The following is a 22,323-nucleotide window of genomic DNA, read 5'->3' as shown; positions in this document are numbered from 1 at the left end:
TTTTGGGATCAAGAGGGCAAAGGCTAATTATGCTCGGAAAATACAGGGTCACTTTTCCATCAGTGACCCCCCAGAGCATATGGAAGGGCATCACTGACTACAGCAGAAATTATGTTGTATGCCCCCAGGATCCATCTCTTCCCGATGCCTTGAATACATTTTATGCCCACTTTGAGACATCCAGTTCCTCTCCCTGCTCCGGATTCACACTCCTACCAGGAGAGTGTGTTTCAGTGTGTCCACTGAGGACTTAACACATGTAAAGCAGCAGGCCTGGATAATATCCCGGGAAGGGTTTTGATAGATTGCACTCATGAACTTGCACCTCTCTCTCCCAGGCTGTGGTGCCAGTGTGTCTCAAGACATCATAAATCATCCCCATGCCCAAAAGCTTGGCCGTGACATGCATGAATGACTACTGCCCAGTGGCTCTCACACCAATAATCATGAAATGCTTTGAATGGCTGGTTATGGCCCACATGAAGTATATAATTGACATTAAGGTGGACCCCCATCAGTATGCTTACAGGAAGAACTGTATGCACTTTCATCGGTCATCCACTATGCTCTCACCTATCTTGAGAGCAGGTATGCTTATGTCAGGCTGCTCTTCCTGGACTTCAGTTCTGCATTTAATACAATTGTCCTGCATACTCTAGTAAATAAACTGCTGCTGCTTGGATTGAAACCATCACTTTGTAACTGGGTCCAGGACTTTTAACGAACAGGCCACAGACTGTTAAAGTCTGTACAGCCCCCTGCTGTACATGCTATTAACATATGACTGCTCGGCTAAATATCTGGGCAGTCATATTGTGATGATGACTTGGCTGTGGTGGATTGATATCCCACAACGACGAGTTCCTTTACAAACAGGACGTGGAAGAACTTGTGGACTGGTGCAGAGTAAAAAGACGAAGGAGATGGTCGTGAACTTTAGTAGGAGAGGATAAACCCCCCTACCCTCTTCATTGGAGGAGCAGTTGTTGAAAGGGTCTCGAGTTTCAAGAATCTCAGGGTACACATTTTCAATGACTTCACATGGGCACACAGTCAAGCATGTGAAAGGCCCACCAATGCCTGTATTTTCTTAGGAGTTTGATGCGGGCTGGTCTCAGCACTCCGGTTCTGTTAGCATTTTACCGGTGTGTGGTGTAGAGTACACTCATCTTTTCCATCACTGTCTGGTATGGGAACTGTTGCTGACAAGAGGGTGGTCAAATCTGCCCAAAAAATAACTCACAGCAGCCTCCCCTCCATTGAGGACGTTTATACCAACAGGTGCAGAAGCAGATCATCCTGTATTATGAAGGATTCCATCCAACCTACAAACGAACATTTCAACCCCCTCCCCTCAGTCAGTATGATAAGAATCATTAAAGCCTGAACAACAATGCTCAAATGCAGCTTCTATCCAGAGGCTGTAAGACTCATGAACTCCCTGCCTTAGTGCCTGATCTCTCTTATATTTATACCTCTTATCTCATTGTGCTGTGCTGCTTTGTCATAATGTTGCTCTCTGCTCTGGTTTAAATATGCTAAAATGATGCACTGCTTTTTAATAAATAGGTTTTAGTTTTAGTTTTGTTTTATATAAATATGTTTTAGTTTTTTTATAAATAGTTTTTAGTCTTTTGCCTATTAAATGATTTAATTTTATTGTATGTATATTTTATATAGTATGTTGCTGGTCCTGAGTACATATTTCTTTCTCACGTGTCAACATGTACATAAAATACCTACCTGACGTGGAAGACCCGGTCCCTTTGTTCCCAGAGGTGCATGATAAGCTGACCCAGGGAATAAGACGTTTGCTCCAGAGCTGGTAAGCAGACCACACCATCCACCGGTGGAGGGCCGGGAGGAGAATCCTTATTTGAAATAATTTCCTTTGCGGTACCCAATAAGCGATTTCCCGTAAATGCCATTTTCACAGCAGCCCGTTGCTACACTCCAGTAGACCCGCCAATCCGGATGCGGACCCCGCGCCCGGACCCACAACTGCTGCCCCCCGGCTGGCCAGTTCTGACGAGTCTACAGGACGCCTACATGGGACCTCCACTTCAGTCACTAACCTGCCCCCTGCCAGGTTTGTGGAGCAAGGTAAGTGCTTTGAGTTTCCTCGGGATACGCTTTTGCCTCCTGACGATAAACTACCTGTTCTGCCCTGCTGTGAAGCCTCGCCAGATACGTCAAAAACGATCGTCCCCTTCGTGCCACCTCGAACGGAGCTTGGACGCGTGGCACTCACTTCCCAACCCATCGCGCTGGCTGGCCAGGACCATCCGACTTGGCTACGTGATTCAGTTCGCCAGGCCCCCGCCCCCTTTCGGCAGCGTCCGGTTCATGGTGAAGACGCCAAACACCCTACGTGTGGAGATCACGACCCTTTTACTCAAAGATGCGATAGAGCCTGTCCCTCCAACCGAGATGAAGAAGGGTTTCTACAGCCCTTACTTCATTATACCCAAGAAAGGCGGCAGCTTACGACCGATCTTGGACCTCGGGTGGTCCGCTTGCACATAGCGCATCCACTGAGGTGATCACGTGCGCTCCCCAGTACAGTCCACTAGATTCACACTCCCTGGATGTTCTTCCTCCATCTGCTCCACGTATTCAGTGGAGGAATTCCCCAACCAGACCCACTACAGGTACTAAAATAACTCTGTACTGGAATTAATCCACAGGACGGGCCCTTGTGGATTAATCCCCCTGTGTTTATTTTCCGCAGTACAGTCCCACTACTGGCGGACCCGCGTCTCCCTTGTGCAGTCGCCGCTGCCCCCCTGTCATTGTGTTTGTAGCAACTCCTCCCTCGCAGCAGGTATGATCTACCACTGCGCCATTTCCACATGTGGCTTGAAAACCCATGTAATATATTTCGCCACTCTTTACCTCACCCCAGCCTGGGCAGGTTGTGGTCTCCGCAGGGTCTTTTCCCCCTGAAAGAATAGGATTTGGAAAAGAACACCTTCCCCGATTCGTGTAATAGCGTTAAGATTGCCCCAGCCGCTTTTACTCTATGCAAGAAACATAGAGAGAGAAAAGGCGCGGCTGGTGCAGCCTGCTTTCCTGGCGCTGCCCCTGTTTGCACGCAAACAGGGGCAGCGCCAGCAAATTTTAATTGCTTGTGGTAAAGAGGTTGTAAATCATTGACAGAGGGATCTGAGCTTTGGTCACTAAATATGTGTAAAACCTGGCAACAGAAGTGAAATTGCTATGCTGCAGCCTCAATTAAACAGACAGCACACTTTCAGGGGTGTTTCCAGCTTTTTACATTTTCACAAGTATATATCTTACGTAGCAATTAATGTAACTATGGGATACAAAGAATTGCTAAAATAAATATTCACACAGCACATCCAGCACTAGTTTAAGTTTCTCAAAATCAGCTACCTTTACATTTGTTTTTTAAATAACCTGCTGTGGCAGGACAATGGTATTTAATAGTATCAGATGGTTATACTGCGGTGCATTGATACACGATGGCATTTACACAGTACTCCAATGTACATGAAAAAACATGCAATGATAGTTTTTGTTACCTGTTTGGTTGGAAAAATTGCTTTGCCTTAAGTTGTTCAAAAGCTGCACATGCAGGTATTGAACTTAATGAAGACATTATTCATTGCTGTCAAATGAAGGATGCACTTGCAGATTTTGATTCAAAATATCACCATCACGGTATGAAAGGGGAGTGCCGGGGAACTGACACCTACACAGCAAAATCGTCTGTGACTTCTCTTAAAAACAAAATGCCACACATAGTTCACTCCAATAGGATTGTTGAAGATTAGTGGACAGGTGGCTAATTCATTTAGTTATGTGCTGTTTCCTCACAAAAGCAGTTTATTATTCTTGTCTCTTGTCTCCTCACCAGTGAACCACCAGAAGTATGTCTATGGGACCACTGCCTTATGCTTTTTTGCTAACTATACAGGCTTACCTTGGTAGAAGGGCTCTGGTTGTTACAAAGTGAGGTCTGGTATTGTGAAGTTACGGGGGCTGCTCCACCATTGCTCAGAGAGGGTTGTTGTGAGACAAATAGCTGGAGTATGCTTAATACAGTTTCAACAGTTAAGTTTACCTCCTCATCTGCTCTGTGTATCATGACATTAAATATTCCACTTAATTGTTTTTTGTACTATTTATTTCATTTCTGTTATTGTGGAGTGAGAAATGCTCCAAACAATACAGTGCAGGAGCTGTCTGAACGATTCAGACAATTTAGCTAAACAGTTTGACTTATTCTTTGAAGGAATCGACTCTAATCGACTGAAATGAGTAATTAATTTGTAAATCGAGCATCACTAATTCTGATTCTAAACAGGTAACAGCATTACGGGACACATGACATGATTGCTAAAATATTGCCATGAAAATTATTTCTTCATACAATCTTTATTCAGAGGATAACCTGCTGACTGTTACTAACATTTCCTGGGGGTGTTACAAGGGTGCTATGTACTTTCTTGTGGAGGATTAAGCACATGCTAGCCCCTACCTAGTGCCACCTCTGCGTGCAACAAGAAAAAAAAGGATTAATTTATCTTTACAGAGATGCTTAAACACTGGCACACACACACACACAGATCATGTAATCTTTTTCTAGTGTGAATCTCTGCATGTATGATGTGTAATAGTTTAATGGACACTGTCAGGTTAATGGATCACTCACACACGGATGGCCTCCAGCAGGCATCTCTGATGATGCCGATGTTGACCTCTGTTGTCCTTTGCTTGGGTGGTGCGATGTAGCAGCCAGCATTCTCTTAGCACATTGGCTGCTGCATGCCGGATCTGCAGAACAGAGAACATGATTAATAAGTCACCTATTCATCATAAAAGCTTGAGGATACTCTATTGACACTCTGTCATTCCTTAAGTAAACTATTGTATGTAGGCAGTTGACACAAAATAGTTTTTGCACGTACTGCGATGTGACATATTAAACTATTTTAAACAGCATTTTTTTTTGTTCTTCTTTTTAAAGCAATTCTTGGATTATTTTTATGGATTCAGCTTTTATAACCTCATATTAACCAATGGACTACATTAAATTGTTGAACTTTTTAAAACTTAATTTATTGCATTGGACTATTTGAAGTGGCGAAAAACTGAAAAATGTGATGTTACATTTACAGGACATAAGATAAAAACTTTTCTCTATGTATTCAAATACATTTTAATGTAAAATATTGGTGGTCATTTAAAAAAATTATATTATGCATCAACTAGACCAGGGGTGGGGAACCTTTTTCCATTAAGGTCCATGAGAGTATTTACAAAATTATTTGCAGGCCATACAATTGCATGCAATTTCTGATTGTGAGTTGAAAGTGAGTTGAAATTAATGTACGCATTCTGTTATGAGCTTACACAACAAAAACACTAAAAGGTCTGTCTATTATACAGTATTTTGTGTTGTTATCATTTAAAATTATTTGTAAACAATTTTTGAAAGGATTTTCAAAAGAAACAGCCATTTTTTGCATTTCAAATTATTTCTCAAATGGCTTCGCGGGCCAGTTAAATTGGTCTCGAGGGCCTTATACGGCACTGAGGCCTGACGTTCCCCACCCCTGAACTAGACTGTAAAAAGATGAATTATCATTTTATCCAAAATTAAACCTAAAATGTAAATTACTTTGCATCTAAATAAAGACACATGTTAGACCAATGATTTTCCCCCAAATGTTGTCCCGACTAGTCTAACAGAGATGTCAGAATGAACAATTTCGTATTGAATAATGTTGCTGATTTGCGAGATCCAAACATGCATTGCACCATAATAAATTATGTGGTTTGTCTTTAGGCTTATTTTTTCTATTTGCTGACTTCCTTTATGTTGTGTTGGGTGTTCCCTGTCTGTCGCTCACTTTGACAATGTGTCGAAGAAGCGACACTAGGGGTCTCTCTTGAGTGCCGAATATACCTTTGATCTATGAAAAAAGGCCAATGAGAAGTTGGCAGACAGAATTTGCATGTCCCGCCCCTGGACATACGGGTATAAAGGTGGGGAAATACGTCTGTTTCATTCAGACATTTTCTTCGGAGCCAATGGTCATGTATGCAGCGAGCTGCGAGTCACACACACCTGTTCCTCTTACCTCTGAGCGATCTGCTGTTGGATCTATGGCACACTTCAGCTGCTTTCTCCTTCTCTGCATGGCAGTGCAGTTTGCCCCTGGGCGCTTCGACAGCGCAAACTAAAAGAGTGTTTGTAAAAGAGTGATTTTCTCTAAAAGAGTATTTTCCTCTAAAAGAGCAATACACAGCGGCATTGAACATCCTTTTCAGGATGCATTTTATAAAGATGCCTGTGTAGTTCCTGGATGTGGTAGAGTGCTCTCCGCTTCAGACAGCCACAGGCGCAGTCTTGTGTGTCTGGGCTGTGATCACACCGAGGCAGCGTATGTGTATGGTTCATGTTCTCACTGCAACGCCACTCCAGCCGCCCCCTGCATCGCTCCTTCCCAAGGGATTGAGGATGACGTGGCAGGCGATGGAGGCGATCTGGGGATGGCAGCGGGCTCGGTTTCGCCGGGTACACCCCCGCGAACCACCCGCCCGCCGGCCCGCTCGTTGACTTCCGTCCGGGTTTGAGGCGACAGCGGCTCGCCTCACAGCCAACCTGCATATTCTCTAGAGCCCCCCGAGCTAGATGAGCTCGCCGCTGCATTGGAGAGCGGTCCGGCATCTGACGCGGATGACTCGTCTGGGCTGCCGCCTTCGGGCCAGAACGCCCAGGCTGAGGCTGACGCTCAGATGTCCGATATGCTTGCCCGGGCCGCCGCCAGCGTGCGGCTGGACTGGAACCCTCTGTCCTCCCCACATCCATTGGATGGATGATTGGTACCTTGGGTCTGCGCGGCGCACACAGCCACACTGTTTCTTTACCCAAGAAAGGTGACGGCTTATGATGCACTTGCGAGTTTTTAACCGGGCTTTGCACAAACTCCCATTCAAAATGCTCACACAAAAACACATCTTAACTCGTGTCCGGCATCTAGATTTTTTCGCAGCAGTAGACCTGAAGTACGCATACTTCCACGTCTCAATATTGCCTCAACATCGACCCTTTCTACGGTTAGCGTTCGACGGCCAGGCGTATCAGTACAATGTCCTCCCCTTCGGCATGTCCCTGTCCCTTCGCGTCTTTACGAAGGTCGCAGAGGCAGCCCTTACCCCGCTCCGAGAAGCCGGCATACTCAACTACCTCAATGACTGGCTCATCCTGGCCCACTCCCGAGAGTTACTATGCGCCCACAGGGACCAGGTGCTCAAGCACCTCAGCCGCTTAGGGCTTCTGGTCAACTGGGAAAAGAGCAAGCTCGCCCCGGTTCAAAGCATCACTTTTCTCGGCATGGAGTTAGACTCAGTCTCAATGTCAGCACGCCTCACCAACGAGCGTGCGCAGTCAGTGCTGGTATGCCTTGCCGCCTTCAGGCCAGGCACTGAAGTCCCTTTAAAACTTTTCCAGAGGCTCCTGGGGCATATATCGTCCTCTGTGGTGGCCGCTGGGGTTGATGCTTATGAGACCGCTTCAGCACTGGCTCCAGACTGTGTAATGGTCACCCCCGCCTGCCGCCAAACATTCAAACCCTGCACAGACCTCTGCTTTCTGCGGGCAGGTGTCCCCTTGCAGCAGGTGTCCCGACGTGTCCTAGTCACGACTGATGCCATTGGAAAGGGGCCCGGCTGCGCTGGTAGATCAACTGCCTAGAGTTGTTGACTGTATTCTTTGCCCTGCGGAGGTTTCTCTCGTTCAAACACGTCTTGATCAGATCAGACAGCACCACCGCGGTAGCGTACATAAATAAAAAAATAATAAAAAATTTAAAATTGTTATTGTAGCGCTGTGTTCCTTTCACCAGAAAACTGCTGCAATACATACACCGTGACATGTACAAATAATTTAGCAAAAATGTAGGTAAAATTAACATGATTCTATGAGACAAGGTTGATACTATAATACATTGACAATAAAAAAAGAAAAGAAAAGAAAAAGGAATGTTATTAAAGGAAAATGGCATAGTGAAAAAGCCTTGATGGGAACAAAAACGGAAAGACATAAACGGAAAAATTATTTTTATAGGTTATTTGCGGATGAGAATAGTCATCAAGTTACATGTGTACTGCAGACGTTCAAGGGCTTTCCTTTTTTATCACACATTTCTCTACTTTCTTTGATTCTATTATTGTCTCAGTGTCTTCCTGCTAAAGACCTGGTCTGCTCATAATGATGTCACAAGCTCCCTGGAATTTGTGTTTGTGGTTATTATTAGAGTGTCCAAGAGGGCCTGTGTGCAGATGTCTTCCTATCATCAGAGTAAATCATTGTAGGATCTGCGGCATGAACACATACACAAGTACAAACATAACGATGCACCCTGTGACAGGATATGGCTTTTGCCAAGTTGAAAGCACAGGAATCCAAACCTACATGATTATGTTATGAACCTATTTTCAGTGTTGATAACAATCAAATGTAACCACAGTGATACTGTGAAACTAAAAATGTTGTTATAATTTACTCACCCTCATGTTGTTCAAAACCTGCATGACTTTCTTTAGTGGAATACAGATGTTAAGCAACATGTTAGTCTCAGTCATTGTTCACTTTCATTGCATCTCTTTTCCACACAATAAAAGTGATTGGCGACTGAGGCTGTCATTCTGCTAAATATCTCCATTTGTGTTGCATGAAAGAAAATATAGTACAGTGATGACTAGGGCTGAGTATCGATACAGATTTCCTGATTCGATTCCCATTTACAAGCTCTTGATTCGATTCCAATTTTGAATTAATTCAATTTGATTTGATTTGATATCGATTCATATGGGTATATTTTAGTTATAATATAGTTATATATTACATATATTCTCTCACAGCCAATTCTGTGAATTATACAGGGGTCCTTCTAACTAGGTACAATATTAAAATATAAATTTTACTAATTATATATTAAATGGAGTTAGTTTTAATAGTTCATCATTTTGGTCACATTTTAGCTTTTTAATAATGAACAAATCAATTAATTTAATCAATAAATATAATAGTATATTAAATATATAAAATGTTGATTCATTTTTATTGTTTAATTGCATAATTTGTACTATTTATAGTATTTACGTTGATTTGTTGAACATGTGCTAATAGCCAATACTGTTTCTTTAAGGGAATCCTGCATTTTGGTAAACAGTGTCATTAAGCGCATGTTAATGAGAGAGACTCGAATGGCTTTATCTCAATTGTGCTATGCATGATTAAAATTAAATGTTTCTTTTTTTGTTGTTTATGATCAACAACTGACAGTACAGAACAGAAAGGGTATTAAAAGAGACATCATTTAGTGGCAAATGGGTCACGTGTGTCTTGTCTTTGGACACACATTAAATGTAATAACTTTTACTCTCAACTTGCAGTGAAAGGATCTCGTTGCTAAATACTTCACCAATGTACTACACAACTCATTCACTGGTGAGTAAAATCTAAACATTTACCAGCCAGTTGCCAAATACGTATTTACATTTTTAGTTGCATACTGCAAAATTTGATTGCAAATGCGAGTGATTTCCGCTCATTGTAGTGGAGTGCAGTGCATAGAGAAAAAGATAAATCTTGAGATTGAAGAATCGATATCGAGATAGTTCAAATGAAGATCGCGATGCATCGGAAAATCTATATTTTTCATGTCTCAGCATCTAGACCCACCTCCTCAACACCTTTTATACTACTGTTTTATAATGCACACGCTAACACTCACAGGACTCGTACAGATCAGAGCATCTTATTTCCTGTCAACAGTTCAACTTCTCATGGACTGACACAAGTTCTTTTCCTGACAGAGACCTGACTGTTTCCTCCTTTTGACGGCTTTTGTCGGCTATTAAGTGCTCAGCTGCTGTCTCCGCTTGGCCAACCTAAGCATTTTCCCACACTGTGCCGCTGTTTGGAATTCCCTATTTAAGGAAAAGATCATATTATAAAAAGCCTCCGAAATCATAACACACGTGCAGTGCAGAAAATAACGTAGCTTCCACCCATGTCTCTTAATTCTCTGGGTCCCAGTTTTTTTTTCTCTCATGGGAAAGAGTTTTGTAAGGATAATTAAGCATTCCCAAAAGATGAGACTGATTATCATTAACTCATCTTTTTATCTGTAATAAGGAAATAACTGTAACTATGTTGGCAAGAACGAAGATGATGACAAAGGAGTGAAGAACCCAAGTGCAGTTTATCTAAATTAACGTGAAACCAAAAACCCTAACTATAAACATGAATAAAAAATAACACAAACTTGAAACTTAAACATGAACTAGACTAGACTTTACTTGGCATGGCATGAACAAAACAACAAAGTTACATTTACAAACATCAATACTAGACAAAGGACAATGGTAAACATGACGGCTTAAATACATGACAAGGGGAAACATAAACCAATGATAAAACAGAACACTAAACAAGATAACAAGACTGATAACCTTAAACCAATGGCAGTTTAGAACTGATAAGACAATAAACCAATGAAAACAAGACACATGAACATGGAGGGAAACATGAAATCACATTACAAGGGAAACATGAACTAGAATCCCAAAATAACATGAAAATAAAACATGAACAAAACACATCTATACATGACATATCTCCCCTCTAGGGGCGGCTCCAGATGCCCCAAAACAAAAAGGCTTGTGGGGCAGAGCCGATGGGGCAGAGGACCAAGGTGGAGTCAAAGGGATGGAGGTGGGCCTGGACCATGGAGCAGAGGCAGGCCTGGACTGGCAACACGGCATGGAGCAGACTGATGCGTGGCTGTGACATGGCATGAAGCAGGCTGAGGCATGGCTGTGACATGGCATGGAGCAGGCTGAGGCATGTCTGTGACATGGCATGGAGCAGACTCAACGTGGCTGTGACATGGCCTGGAGCAGATTCAGGCGTGGCGGTGACATGGCCTGGAGCAGACCCTGGCATGGCGGTGACATGGCCTGGAGCTGACTCTGGTGTGGCTGTGACATGGCCTGGAGCTGACTCTAGCGTGGCTGTGACATGGCCTGGAGCTGACCCTGGTATGGCTGTGACATGGCCTGGAGCTGACTCTGGTGTGGCTGTGACATGGCCTGGAGCTGACTCTAGCGTGGCTGTAACATGGCCTGGAACTAACTCTGGCGTGGCAGTGACATGGCATGGAGCTGACTCTGGTGTGGCTTTGACATGGCCTGGAGTGACCTCCGTGGTCGTGAACATGGGCAGGGACTTGTAAATGACCTCTTTGGTCATGGGCATGAACAGAGTCTTGGGAACGACTACTTTGGTCAGGGGTGAGGACTGAGACTCGGGAATGACTTCTGTGGTTGTGGGTGTGAACAGAGTCTCAGGAGCGACCTTTGTGGTCGTGGGCATTGACAGAGTCTCGGGAATGACCTCTGTGGTCATGAACACAGGCTGAGACTCAGAGACGAAATCCCTTCTTCTCCTCCTCCTCCTCCTCCTCCTCCGTTAGGCCGTAGTTGCCGGTGCAGGCTCTGGGACAGACGAGGCTGGCAATGCTGTCTCTGGGATGGATGAGGCTTCCAGCTCGTTGGCCGTGGTAGGCGTGGGCATTGGCCGTGGCATGGGATGATGGCTTGGCGGCCATGACGTGATACTCTGGTTCGGCGGTGTCCATGTCGTGGAACTCTGGCACTGTATCTGCCTCTCCCCACAATGAACATGGATCCAATGCTCTGCAGAGCGAGGTCGATATATAGGGCCAGATTGAGGGGACTGTGACCGCCAGGCATCAAGGAGGAGATGGGCTCATTAAGTCCGACCCTAAAAATGTCCTTCAGAGTGAGCTCATTAAAAGCCACCTGACAGGCTAGGGCACAAAAGTCCTCAACATAATCCTCCAGGGGATGACTCCTCTGACAGAGACTCAGAAGCTTAACTGCTAGGTCCATTGTGAGGGTCTAGTATTCTGTAACGATGCTGGCAAGGACAAAGTTGATGACGAAGGAGTGAAGAACTCAAGTGCAGTTTATTTAAATAAATGTGAAACCAAAAACCCTAACTATAAACATGAATAAAACTTAACATAAACATGAACTAGACTAGACTTTACTTGGCATGGCATGAACAAAACAACAAAGTTACAGTTACAAACATAAATACTAGACAAAGGACAATGGTAAACATGAGGGCTTAAATACATGACATGGGGAAAACATAACCAATGATCAAACAGAACACTAAACAAGATAACAAGCCTAATAAACTTAAATGTATGTATTTATTTTTTATCCCCTTATCTCCCAATTTGGAATGCCCAATTCCCACTACCTAGTAGGTCCTTGTGGTGGTGCGGTTACTCATCTCAATCCAGATGGCAGAGGACAAGCCTCAGTTGCCTCCGTGAGACCGCCAATCCACACATCTTTTCGTGTGGCTTACTGTGCATGACATTGCGGAGACTCCGCATGTGGAGGATCATGCTACCCTCCGCGATCCACGCACAATTACCACGCGCCCATTGAGAGCGAGAGCCACTAATCACGACCACGAGGAGGTTACCCCATCTGACTCTACCCTCTCTATCAACCGGGACAATTTGGTTGCTTAGAAGTCCTGGCTGGAGTCACTCAGCACACCCTGGATTCAAACTCGTGACTCTAGGGTCGTAGTCACTGTCAATACTCACTGAGCTACCCAGGCCCCCAAGTTGCATATATTTTTAAAGAATATATATACACTGAGCACTTTTTAAGGAAATCTATGGTTTAAGTACATATACAGTGCATTCAGAAAGTTACCACACCCCTTCATTTTTTTCGGATTTTGTTATATTGCAGCCTTATGCTAAAATGCTTTAAACTCCACACCGCATATAGACAAATAAAAAAAAGGATTTTTGATAACTTTAAAATGTATTAAAAATAAAAAAGTGAAATTTAGCTCAGGTGCATCACATTTCTCTGGATCATCTTTGAGATGTTTCTACACTTTGAATGGAGTCCACCTGTGGCACGTTCAAGTGATTTGACATGATTTTGAAAGGAACACACCTGCCTATATAAGGTCTCACAGCTGAAAATGCATATCAACCATGAGGTCAAAGGAACTGCCTGCAGATCTCAGAGACAGGATTATGTCTAGGCATAGATCTGAGGAAGGCTATAAATTTTTTTTGGCTGCATTGAAGACTCCCAAAAGCACAGTTGCCACCATAATTCTTAAATTGTAGAAGTTTGGAATGACCAGGCCTCTTCCTAGAGCTGGCTGCCCGGCCAAACTGGACAATCAGGGGAGAAGGGCCTTGGTAATTGACAAATCCGCGAGTACTCCTACTACTTCTCCACTGTGGCCTTCCACACCGGTTTCGATGACTCTTCCTTGAAGACCATCTACTGATTCGGACTACCAAAATGCCTGCATTGGGAATTGCAGGAGACTACACCTGGCAGTGATGAGGGCCGGGAATTGTGGGAAGTGTAGTTTTTGACACAAACTGTTGAAACACAGGGCAGACAACAAGGGAATCGTGACAGTAATAGAGGTGACCAAGAACTAGGGATGTCCCGATACCATTTGTTTGAGAACGAGTACCAAAACCTTTTTTAGTACTTACCGATACATTGTCCAATATCTATTTTTATTTTCTGAACTCAGTATCAGCAATTTATTTCAATGTTATCATCAAATTTGTGTTAAAATAAATTAATAATTAAAACTTTAATCAAATGAAAGTATACTATTAATTTTCAACATGAAATTGTATCATTTTTATCAAATGAAGTGATTATATATAGAACCTCACAGCACAATGCTAAATACAACATTGGAGATATTTTTGTCAAATAAAGTGCTGCATAACACAGCATCACAGATGTGAGATATTGATTGAATATAATACAGTTACTATTTACTTATTAGTAGTAATAGTAGTAGTGTAACAGAATATTACATAACTATACAATAGCGATCAATTTCTGTCATACTTTTTTCATTTAAATTCAGTTTTACTTTGGCAGAGCTTTTATTTTGAAATGTTTCTATGTTGTTAGAAACACAGAGGACTGAGTTAATGATGGCAGATTCACAAACCGCAAAAGCCAGTCGCTACGTGAATCACAGGAATTATTAAACCACATAAGGCTAATATTTAAATAAATAAATATGTAGTCTGTAGGTGAATTAGCACTCTGCCTGCTGTCATCTGCTACAAATAGTATACAATGCTCAATAGTGTTTTCAGTGTATGCGCCAAGGATCTCTAAAATTATGAGTAGTTTGTGTTTCTATGCCTGCACAATACCGGCTCCACACATTCACAAGCACTCATATTTAAAACGCTGCACGTGCAAACTATCTATTTATCTCAATAAATCGCAGCTTTTGCTGTTAAATAATCTCATTAGGACATGACATGATTTTAATATGTGCGCTGAATGTTCACGTAATGACATTCGTACATCAGATGATATCAGTTTTTGGTATCCGAGCATTTTTACGAGTACAAGTTCATGAGCCTGGTTTCGGACCCAATTCCGATACCGGTATCGGTGCATCCCTACCAAGAACCCTATGACCACTCTGGTTGAGCTCCAGAGATCATGTGTGGAGATTTGCAAAAACTTGCAGAAGGACAACCATCACTGCAACACTCCACCGATCTGGGCTTTATGGCAGAGTTGCCAGACTGAAGCATCTCCAAAAAAAAAGCTTCTCTGGTCTGATAAAATGAAGATTGAACTGTTTGGTCTCAATTCCAAGTGTCACATCTGGAGGAAACCAGGCACTGCTCATCACCTGCGCATTACCATCCCAACGGTGAAGCATGGTGGTGGTAGCATCATGCTGTGTGGGTGTTTTTCATTGGCAGGGACTGGGGGACTGGTCAGGGTTGAATGAAAGCTGGATGTAGCAAAATATAGAGATGTCCTTATGGAAAACCTGGTCCAGAGTGCTCAGGACCTCAGACTGGGCCGAAAGGTTCACCTTCAGACAGAACAATGACCCTATGCACACAGCCAAGACAATGCAAGAGTGGCTTAGGGACAACTTTGTGAATGTCCTTGAGTGGCCCAGCCTGAGCCCGGACTTTAACACATTCAAACGTCTAGAGACCTGAAAATGGTTGTCCACCAATGTTTCCCATCCAACCTGACAGAACTTGAGAGGATCTGCAGAGAAGAATGGCAAATCCAGATGTGTAAAGCTTGTCACCTTATCCCAAAAAAGACTTGAGGCTGTAATCGCTGCCAAAGGTGCTTCAACTAAGTACTGAGTTAAGGATCTGAATACTTATGTCAATGTGATATTTTATTTGTTTCTTTTTAATAAATTTTCAAAGTTATCAAAAATCTAATTTTTGCTTTGTCATTATGTATGTAGTGTACTGAAGATTGATGTGGGGGAAAAAAATAAATTTAAAGCATTTTAACAGAAGGCTGCAACATAACAAAATGTGCAAAAAATTAAGGGGTCTGAATAATTTCTGAAAGCACTGTACACTATGGTATTCTGCTGTTGTAGCCTATCCACCTCAAGGTTCGACGAGAAGCTATTCTGCTCACTGCAGTTGTACAGAGTGGTTATCTGAGTTAATAGAAATAGAGGATTTATTTAAACCAAGCTGCAAAAATGGCTAGTTTGGAAATTGTAGAACTTGTGACATCACAAGGACCAAATACATCTGCATATGACTTACTCTTCAGCAAGACATCAATGCCTATTTTACATCATTCCACCCTTGGCCCTGCTCACTAGTGCCCAGTCAGTCACATAGGTGAAGAGGAGAGAGATGGGCCTGTCATGGGAGATTTGTCCAAAATAGACTTACACAGGACACCTTCATGTGCATATCTGGATTTAAATGTGCATGACCGCTTTGACCGTTATCATACATTTCGCACTGCTTTAAAAAGACACAATGTCAAGTTAAACTTCCCCAAATGTGTTTCATTCAGTCTTGCTGTTGTGCTGTTTTGAAGACTTACTGGACTGTTTTTTCACCAGTGCTATTTTTGATCCGTTTCAGGTGATGTGTCCCATGTTTTAAGACCGGTAAAATCGCAACTTTTACCTGTGACATACATGTGACAAACACGTAAGATGTGAGATGTGAAGACCAGTGTCTCTGCTTTGGCTTGTTGAAGCTGGTTGAAGCACCCAGCATCACTGTGTATTGTATTACGTTTGTGTATTCAGAACATTTCAGGATAGATTGCTTGTGATACAGTCACAATATGATTCAAGCTTTGCAAAGGAACTGTTATTTAAAGATGGGGCAGTTAAAATTGGAATATTGGACAAAAAAAAAAACATAAGTAACCAATTTAATTGTTAAATGTTAACCCTGAAATGTAGTTGTGTGGAATTTGTTTATTTTCTTTGGATTGCATTTCAAAAATGGTTGTATTGGAAAGGCAGCACAATATTAGCCAATCACAACAGTGGGCATTTACATTGAAGTCTTAAAGGGCCAGACAGCTTAAAACTGAGTGCTTCAGGCAGAGGGCCAGAGACAGGGTGGAAATTATTATATATGACTAAATTATGGCTGTCTGGAGCAAACAGACTTTAATAACATTATAAGTGGACCTCAGAGAATATAAAAAAATTATATAAAAAAAAAGAGAATGTCATGACCCCTTCAAAACAAAAGTATTTGGAAATGTTCTGGTTGTCAACTGTTAGTTGAACATGTCCATAGTTAATGTGATAAACTACACCCAAGCTTACTCTGCTTAGACACCGGTGTGCACTTGAGGGGAACTGACTACTTACTAAAAAAATCACCTAGGGACCAGATGCTTTAACTGATTAACTGATGTCACCTTTGAGTAAAGGCCAGCGTCATTTGTTTACAGATGCCACTAGGTTTGATATTAAGTTATTTATTAAATTAATTCATACATTTTGAAGTGTAAATTAAGTGTACAAAAACTTTTTTGGGCAATTGCATATCCAATACTCATATGTTGTTTTATGATGTGGTCTGTGTGCTCACCCGCTTGGATATCTGGATGTCCATCATGAAGAAGTGCACATGTTTCTCCCCTTTGTTAAGAGCCAACTTCTTAGTCATGACTGCTACCAACATAGCAGTGCATGCCACACCCTGACAACAAACATACAGACATGAGTATGTTTACCATCTGTCTCATCACCCCAAACATCTTCTCAGGCATAAACTATGCAGAGTTAACAATATTCAGACAGTACACAGAATTCTGTACTGAGAAATGTATACTACTTTTTAATAGAAGTACACTCTGAGACTACTTTCCAACAATTATTTTTCACTTTCCAAATTTAGACAGCTCTCTAATAAATAAATACATATATAAAAAAATAAGAGGTAGCAAAGATATATGGAATTTTTCAAATATTTACAGAAAAATGTGTAACAAATATGCAAAGCAAAAGTGCTTTATCACTTGCATCACTATGAGGCACATTTCAGAGTAATTTTGGAATGCAGCAGTTCATTTACCTGAGCTCCTTAATTTGTTGCATTAAAGGAAAAAATATTGTTAGCAATGTTGTGGATAGAAAGAACAGTTAGCATACAATGCTTTATTCAATTCACATCATAGTGGCTTCTATGACATCACTTCTCAATGGCAGAAAAGTCTAAAAGTGCTGAAAACACAAACGTAGGGCATATCATTTCCCCAAAGTTTTCCAAAATTATTAACAGCCATTGGGGAAGCTGGTTGTAACCCGCACAAGAAGAGACAGTCACAATGTATGTCAAAACTGCGTTTATTTGCAGGCAAACAAAAGTACTGCACGGAAAATCCAGAGGGAGAATGGTCAGGGTAGCATAGGGTGAAAAGCCAGGGAAACAAAGTCGAGTAAAGGGGCAAATCCGGGAGAGAGTGGTCAACGAGAGTGGGGAGGTCGAAGCCGGGAAACAGGATCAGAGTAGACGGGACTAGTGGGAGCAAAAGACAGGGGAACAAGGGGAGCTGCAAGCTAAGAGGAGGACAAGAGGAGTTCAAAACTAGACGAGACTAGCGGGGGGCAAAGACACGGGAAACTAAATACAATAACCAACAACCGTGAGACGAAAGGGTAGTGATATATATAGGGGCGAGTGCAGGTGTAAACCATGACAGGTGATGAGACGAGTGCAGGTGAAACTAATGTGCAGGAGTGCAGATGACGCGAGTGCAGGTGGTCATAATGTTCTGGGGGATTGGAAACGCGTGAGAAACTCGAGGAAGGGAGATTGCCTACGAGCATGTGAGCGAGTAGGAGCAAAGTGGGCGTGAGGGCTTGAGCGAGCAAAAAGAGCGTGCAAGCTCGAGGGGGCGGAACGAGCGTGGGAGCTCGAGGGGGCGGAACGAGCGTGGAAGCTCGAGGGGGCGGAGCGAGGGAGCGGGGTTCGTGACAGTACTCCCCCCTCTAAAACGGACGGCTCCTGACGGCCGCGCTCGGTTGCGAGGAAGTGGTGCTGGACGAACCCAACAAACAAAAAACCCTGAACAGACAACCCACAAAACACACAAACAAAATTGAGGGCAGTCCAAGGGGCACAGAGGGAAATGAGACAGTCCATGGGGTCAATGGGCAGTATCAAGGCAAGGTCTGGGGGAACATAGCGGACAGGCGGGTGGTCGGGAGATCTAGGGGGCAGCCGTAGGGCAGAGACTGGGTCAGGGGGTCTGGAAGGCGACTGGAGGACAGGGACTAGGTCCGGGGGTCTGGAAGGTGACCACCGGACAGGAACAGGGTCAGGAGGCCTGGGAAGAGGCCACAGGACAGGGAGAGTGTCAGGGGGCCACCGGACAGAGTCAGGGGCCAGGGAAGAGCCGTGAAAGGCGGTGCCGTCAGAGGTGGCACTGTAGGCGGCTCTGGAGATAGGGTTCTGGAAGGCTCTGGAGGTGGAGCCGAAGGAGGCTTTAGGGGCGAAGGCCTGAAAGGCTCTGGAGGTGGAGCCAATGACGGTGGCGCCGTGGGAGGCTCTAGAGGCGGAGGCCTGGAAGGCTCAGGAGGTGGAGCCAATGGAGGTGGCGCCGTGGGAGGTCCCCGAGGCGACGACCTGGCAGGCTCTGTAGTCTCGGGGGGTAGAGCCGTAGGAGGCCCGAGAGGCGGAACCATAGAAAGCTCTGGAGTCTTTGGGAGCAGAGCCGTGAGGGGCTCGGGAGGTGGAGCCGTGGGAGGCTCGGGAGGCAGAGCCGTAGGAGGCTCGGGAGGCGGAGCCGTAGGAGGCTCGAGAGGCGGAGCCCTAGGAAGCTCTGGAGTCTCTGGGAGTAGAGCCGTGAGAGGCTCGGGGAAAAAGGTTGTGGAAGACTCGAGAGGCTCTAGAGGTGGGGCCCTGGAAGACTCGAGAGACGAAGCCCTGAGAGGTTTGGAAGGGGGTGGAGCCCTGAAAGACTCAAGAGGAGAAGCCCTGAGAGGCTTGAGAGGAGGAGGAGCCCTGAGAGACTCGAGAGGCGAAGCCCTGAGAGGCTTGAGAGGAGGAGGAGCCCTGAGAGACTCGAGAGGCGAAGCCGTGAGAGGCTTGAGGGGTGGAGCCATGAAAGACTCGAGGGACGGAGCCCTGAGAGGCTCGAGGGGAGGAGGAGCCCTGAGAGACTCGAGAGGCGAAGCCGTGAGAGGCTTCAGGGGTGGAGCCATGAAAGACTCGAGGGACGGAGCCCTGAGAGGCTCGAGGGGTGGAGCCATGAAAGACTCGAGGGACGGAGCCCTGAGAGGCTCGAGGGGAGGAGGAGCCCTGAAAGACTCGCGAGGGGAAGCCCTGAGAGGCTTGAGGGGGGAGGAGCCCTGAGAGACTCGAGAGGAGAAGCCCTGAGAGGCTTGGGAGGGGGAGCCCTGAAAGACTCGAGAGGAGAAGCCCTGAGAGGCTTGGGAGGGGGAGCCCTGAAAGACTCGAGAGGAGAAGCCCTGAGAGGCTCGAGAGGAGGAGCCCTGGGAGGCTTGGGAGGAGGAGCCTTGGAAGGCTCGAGAAGAGGAGCCCTGGGAGGCTTGGGAGGAGGAGCCTTGAAAGACTCGGGAGGAGAAGCCCTGAGAGGCGGTGCTCTGGGAGGCTCGAGAGACTTGAAAGGCAGAACCCTGGGGGGGCTTGGGAGGTAGAGCTCTGGGAGGCTCGAGAGGAAGAGCCCTGGGAGGCTTGAGAGGAGGAGCCTTGGGAGACTCGAGAGGCGGAGGCCGCGAGGGCTCTGAGGGGCGAGCAGAGGCTGGCAGAGCCGTGGAAGACTCTGAGAGCGGAGCAGAGGCTGGCAGAGCTGTGGAAGACTCTGGGGGCGGAGCAGAACCCGGCAGAGCCGTGGAAGACTCTGGGGGCGGAGTAGAACCCGGCAGAGCCGTGGAAGACTCTGGGGGCGGAGCAGAACCCGGCAGAGCCGTGGAAGACTCTGAGGGAACCTCTGCGGTCTTGAGCACAAGACGAGACTGGGGAGAAGGGGCCCTCTTCCTTCTCTTGCGTCCTCGGCCAACAGGGGACGTGGCCATGGGGACGGTCGAGGCTACAGGCGCTGGCTCGCCGGCCGTGGCGGGCATGGGCGCTGGCTCGTTGGCCGTGGCGGGCATGGGCGCTGACTCTCTGGCCGTGGCAGGCATGGGCGTTGACTCACTGGCCGTGCCAGGCTTCGAGACTGGGGCCGTGACAGGCTTCGGGACTGGGGCCGTGACAGGCCTTGGGACTGGGGCCGTGTCAGGCTTCGGGGCTAGGGCCGTGTCAGGCTTCGGGACTGGGGCCGTGACAGGCCTCGGGACTGGGGCCGTGTCAGGCTTCGGGACTGGGGCCGTGACAGGCTTCAGGACTGGGCTGTGACAGGCTTCGGGACTGGGGCTGTGACAGGCCTCGGGACTGGGGCCGTGTCAGGCCTCGGGGCTAGGGCCGTGTAAGGCTTCGGGGCTAGGGCCGTGTAAGGCTTCGGGGCTAGGGCCGTGTCAGGCTTCGGGGCTAGGGCCGTGTAAGGCTTCCGGGCTAGGGCCGTGTAAGGCTTCGGGGCTAGGGCCGTGTCAGGCTTCGGGGCTAGGGCCATGTCAGGCTTCGGGACTAGGGCCATGACAGGCTTCGGGACTAGGGCCGTGACAGGCTTCGAGATGGGGGCCGTGGGAGGCTTCAAGACGGGGGCCGTGGTAGGCTTCAAGACGGGGGCCGTGGTAGGCTTCAAGACGGGGGCCGTGGTATGGAACGTTGGTTCAGTTTCTGTCTCCCCCACAGTAAACGAGGAACCAGCATAAAGTAGGGCGAGGTCAATAAACTGAGCCAGGTTGAGAGAGCAGCGACCACCAGGCATGAATGATGAGGCTGGCTCATTCAGTCCAAATTGAAAAATGTCTTTCAGAGCCACCTCATCAAAATTCACCTGGTTGGCCAGAGCACAAAAATCAACCACATAAGCCTCCAAGGGTTGACTCCCCTGACGCAAAACCAAGAGTTGGGTAAGGGCACGGTTAAAAGTTCTACAACCGCTGCCCTGCATAAACAACCCTTGGCAAGCGCCCGAAGAGCCATCAAACCTCTCAGGGGGTTGAAGGCTTACGGCGCTCAGAAATGCACTGGAGGCATAAACGGGCTCAGGGGCAGACACAGGTGAAACAGGGTGACATAAATCAGACAAGGGACATACCTGCAGCCCCTGGGCCGCGAGCGCTTGGTCCTGCCTCCAAACTGTAGCTCCTCGCGCCGAATGTGACATGCACCTCCGTTCTAGTGAGCTGCGCGAATCCTCAGCGCGGGGCATTGTGACTGTCTTCGGTAATGGTTGGTTATTTTGTAACCCGCACAAGAAGAGACAGTCACAATGTATGTCAAAACTGCGTTTATTTGCAGGCAAACAAAAGTACAGCACGGAAAATCCAGAGGGAGAATGGTCAGGGTAGCGTAGGGTGAAAAGCCGGGGAAACAAAGTCGAGTAAAGGGGCAAATCCGGGAGAGAGTGGTCAACGAGAGTGGGGAGGTCGAAGCTGGGAAACAGGATCAGAGTAGACAGGACTAGTGGGAGCAAAAGACAGGGGAACAATGGGAGCTGGCAAGCTAAGAGGAGGACAAGAGGAGTTCAAAACTAGACGAGACTAGCGGGGGGCAAAGACACGGGAATCTAAATACAATAACCAACAACCGTGAGACGAAAGGGTAGTGATATATATATAGGGGCGAGTGCAGGTGTAAACCATGACAGGTGATGAGACGAGTGCAGGTGAAACTAATGTGCAGGAGTGCAGATGACGCGAGTGCAGGTGGTCATAATGTTCTGGGGGATTGGAAACACGTGAGAAACTCGAGGAATGGAGATTGCCTACGAGCATGTGAGCGAGTAGGAGCAAAGTGGGCGTGAGGGCTTGAGCGAGCAAAAAGAGCGTGCGAGCTCGAG

General features: G+C 45.9%; 1 protein-coding gene across 2 annotated transcripts in view; it reads right to left on the bottom strand.

Moving 5' to 3' along the window:
• Positions 1–22,323, bottom strand: part of LOC127655507 (intermediate conductance calcium-activated potassium channel protein 4-like) — a 56,293-nt gene that overhangs the window by 8,644 nt on the left and 25,326 nt on the right. For both annotated transcript variants that reach the window (XM_052143373.1, XM_052143374.1), the window contains exons 5-6: positions 17,001–17,111; positions 4,679–4,800 (exon numbers count right to left, since the gene is read on the bottom strand). In XM_052143373.1, coding sequence (XP_051999333.1) covers positions 4,679–4,800; positions 17,001–17,111 — 233 coding nt within the window. The remainder of the gene's footprint in view (positions 1–4,678; positions 4,801–17,000; positions 17,112–22,323) is intronic.

Source organism: Xyrauchen texanus, chromosome 15, assembly GCF_025860055.1.
Source record: "Xyrauchen texanus isolate HMW12.3.18 chromosome 15, RBS_HiC_50CHRs, whole genome shotgun sequence".
NCBI classification, from domain to species: Eukaryota; Metazoa; Chordata; class Actinopteri; order Cypriniformes; family Catostomidae; genus Xyrauchen; species Xyrauchen texanus.
Note: the sequence above shows the minus strand (reverse complement) of the source record. Positions and strands in the feature narration are given on the sequence as shown.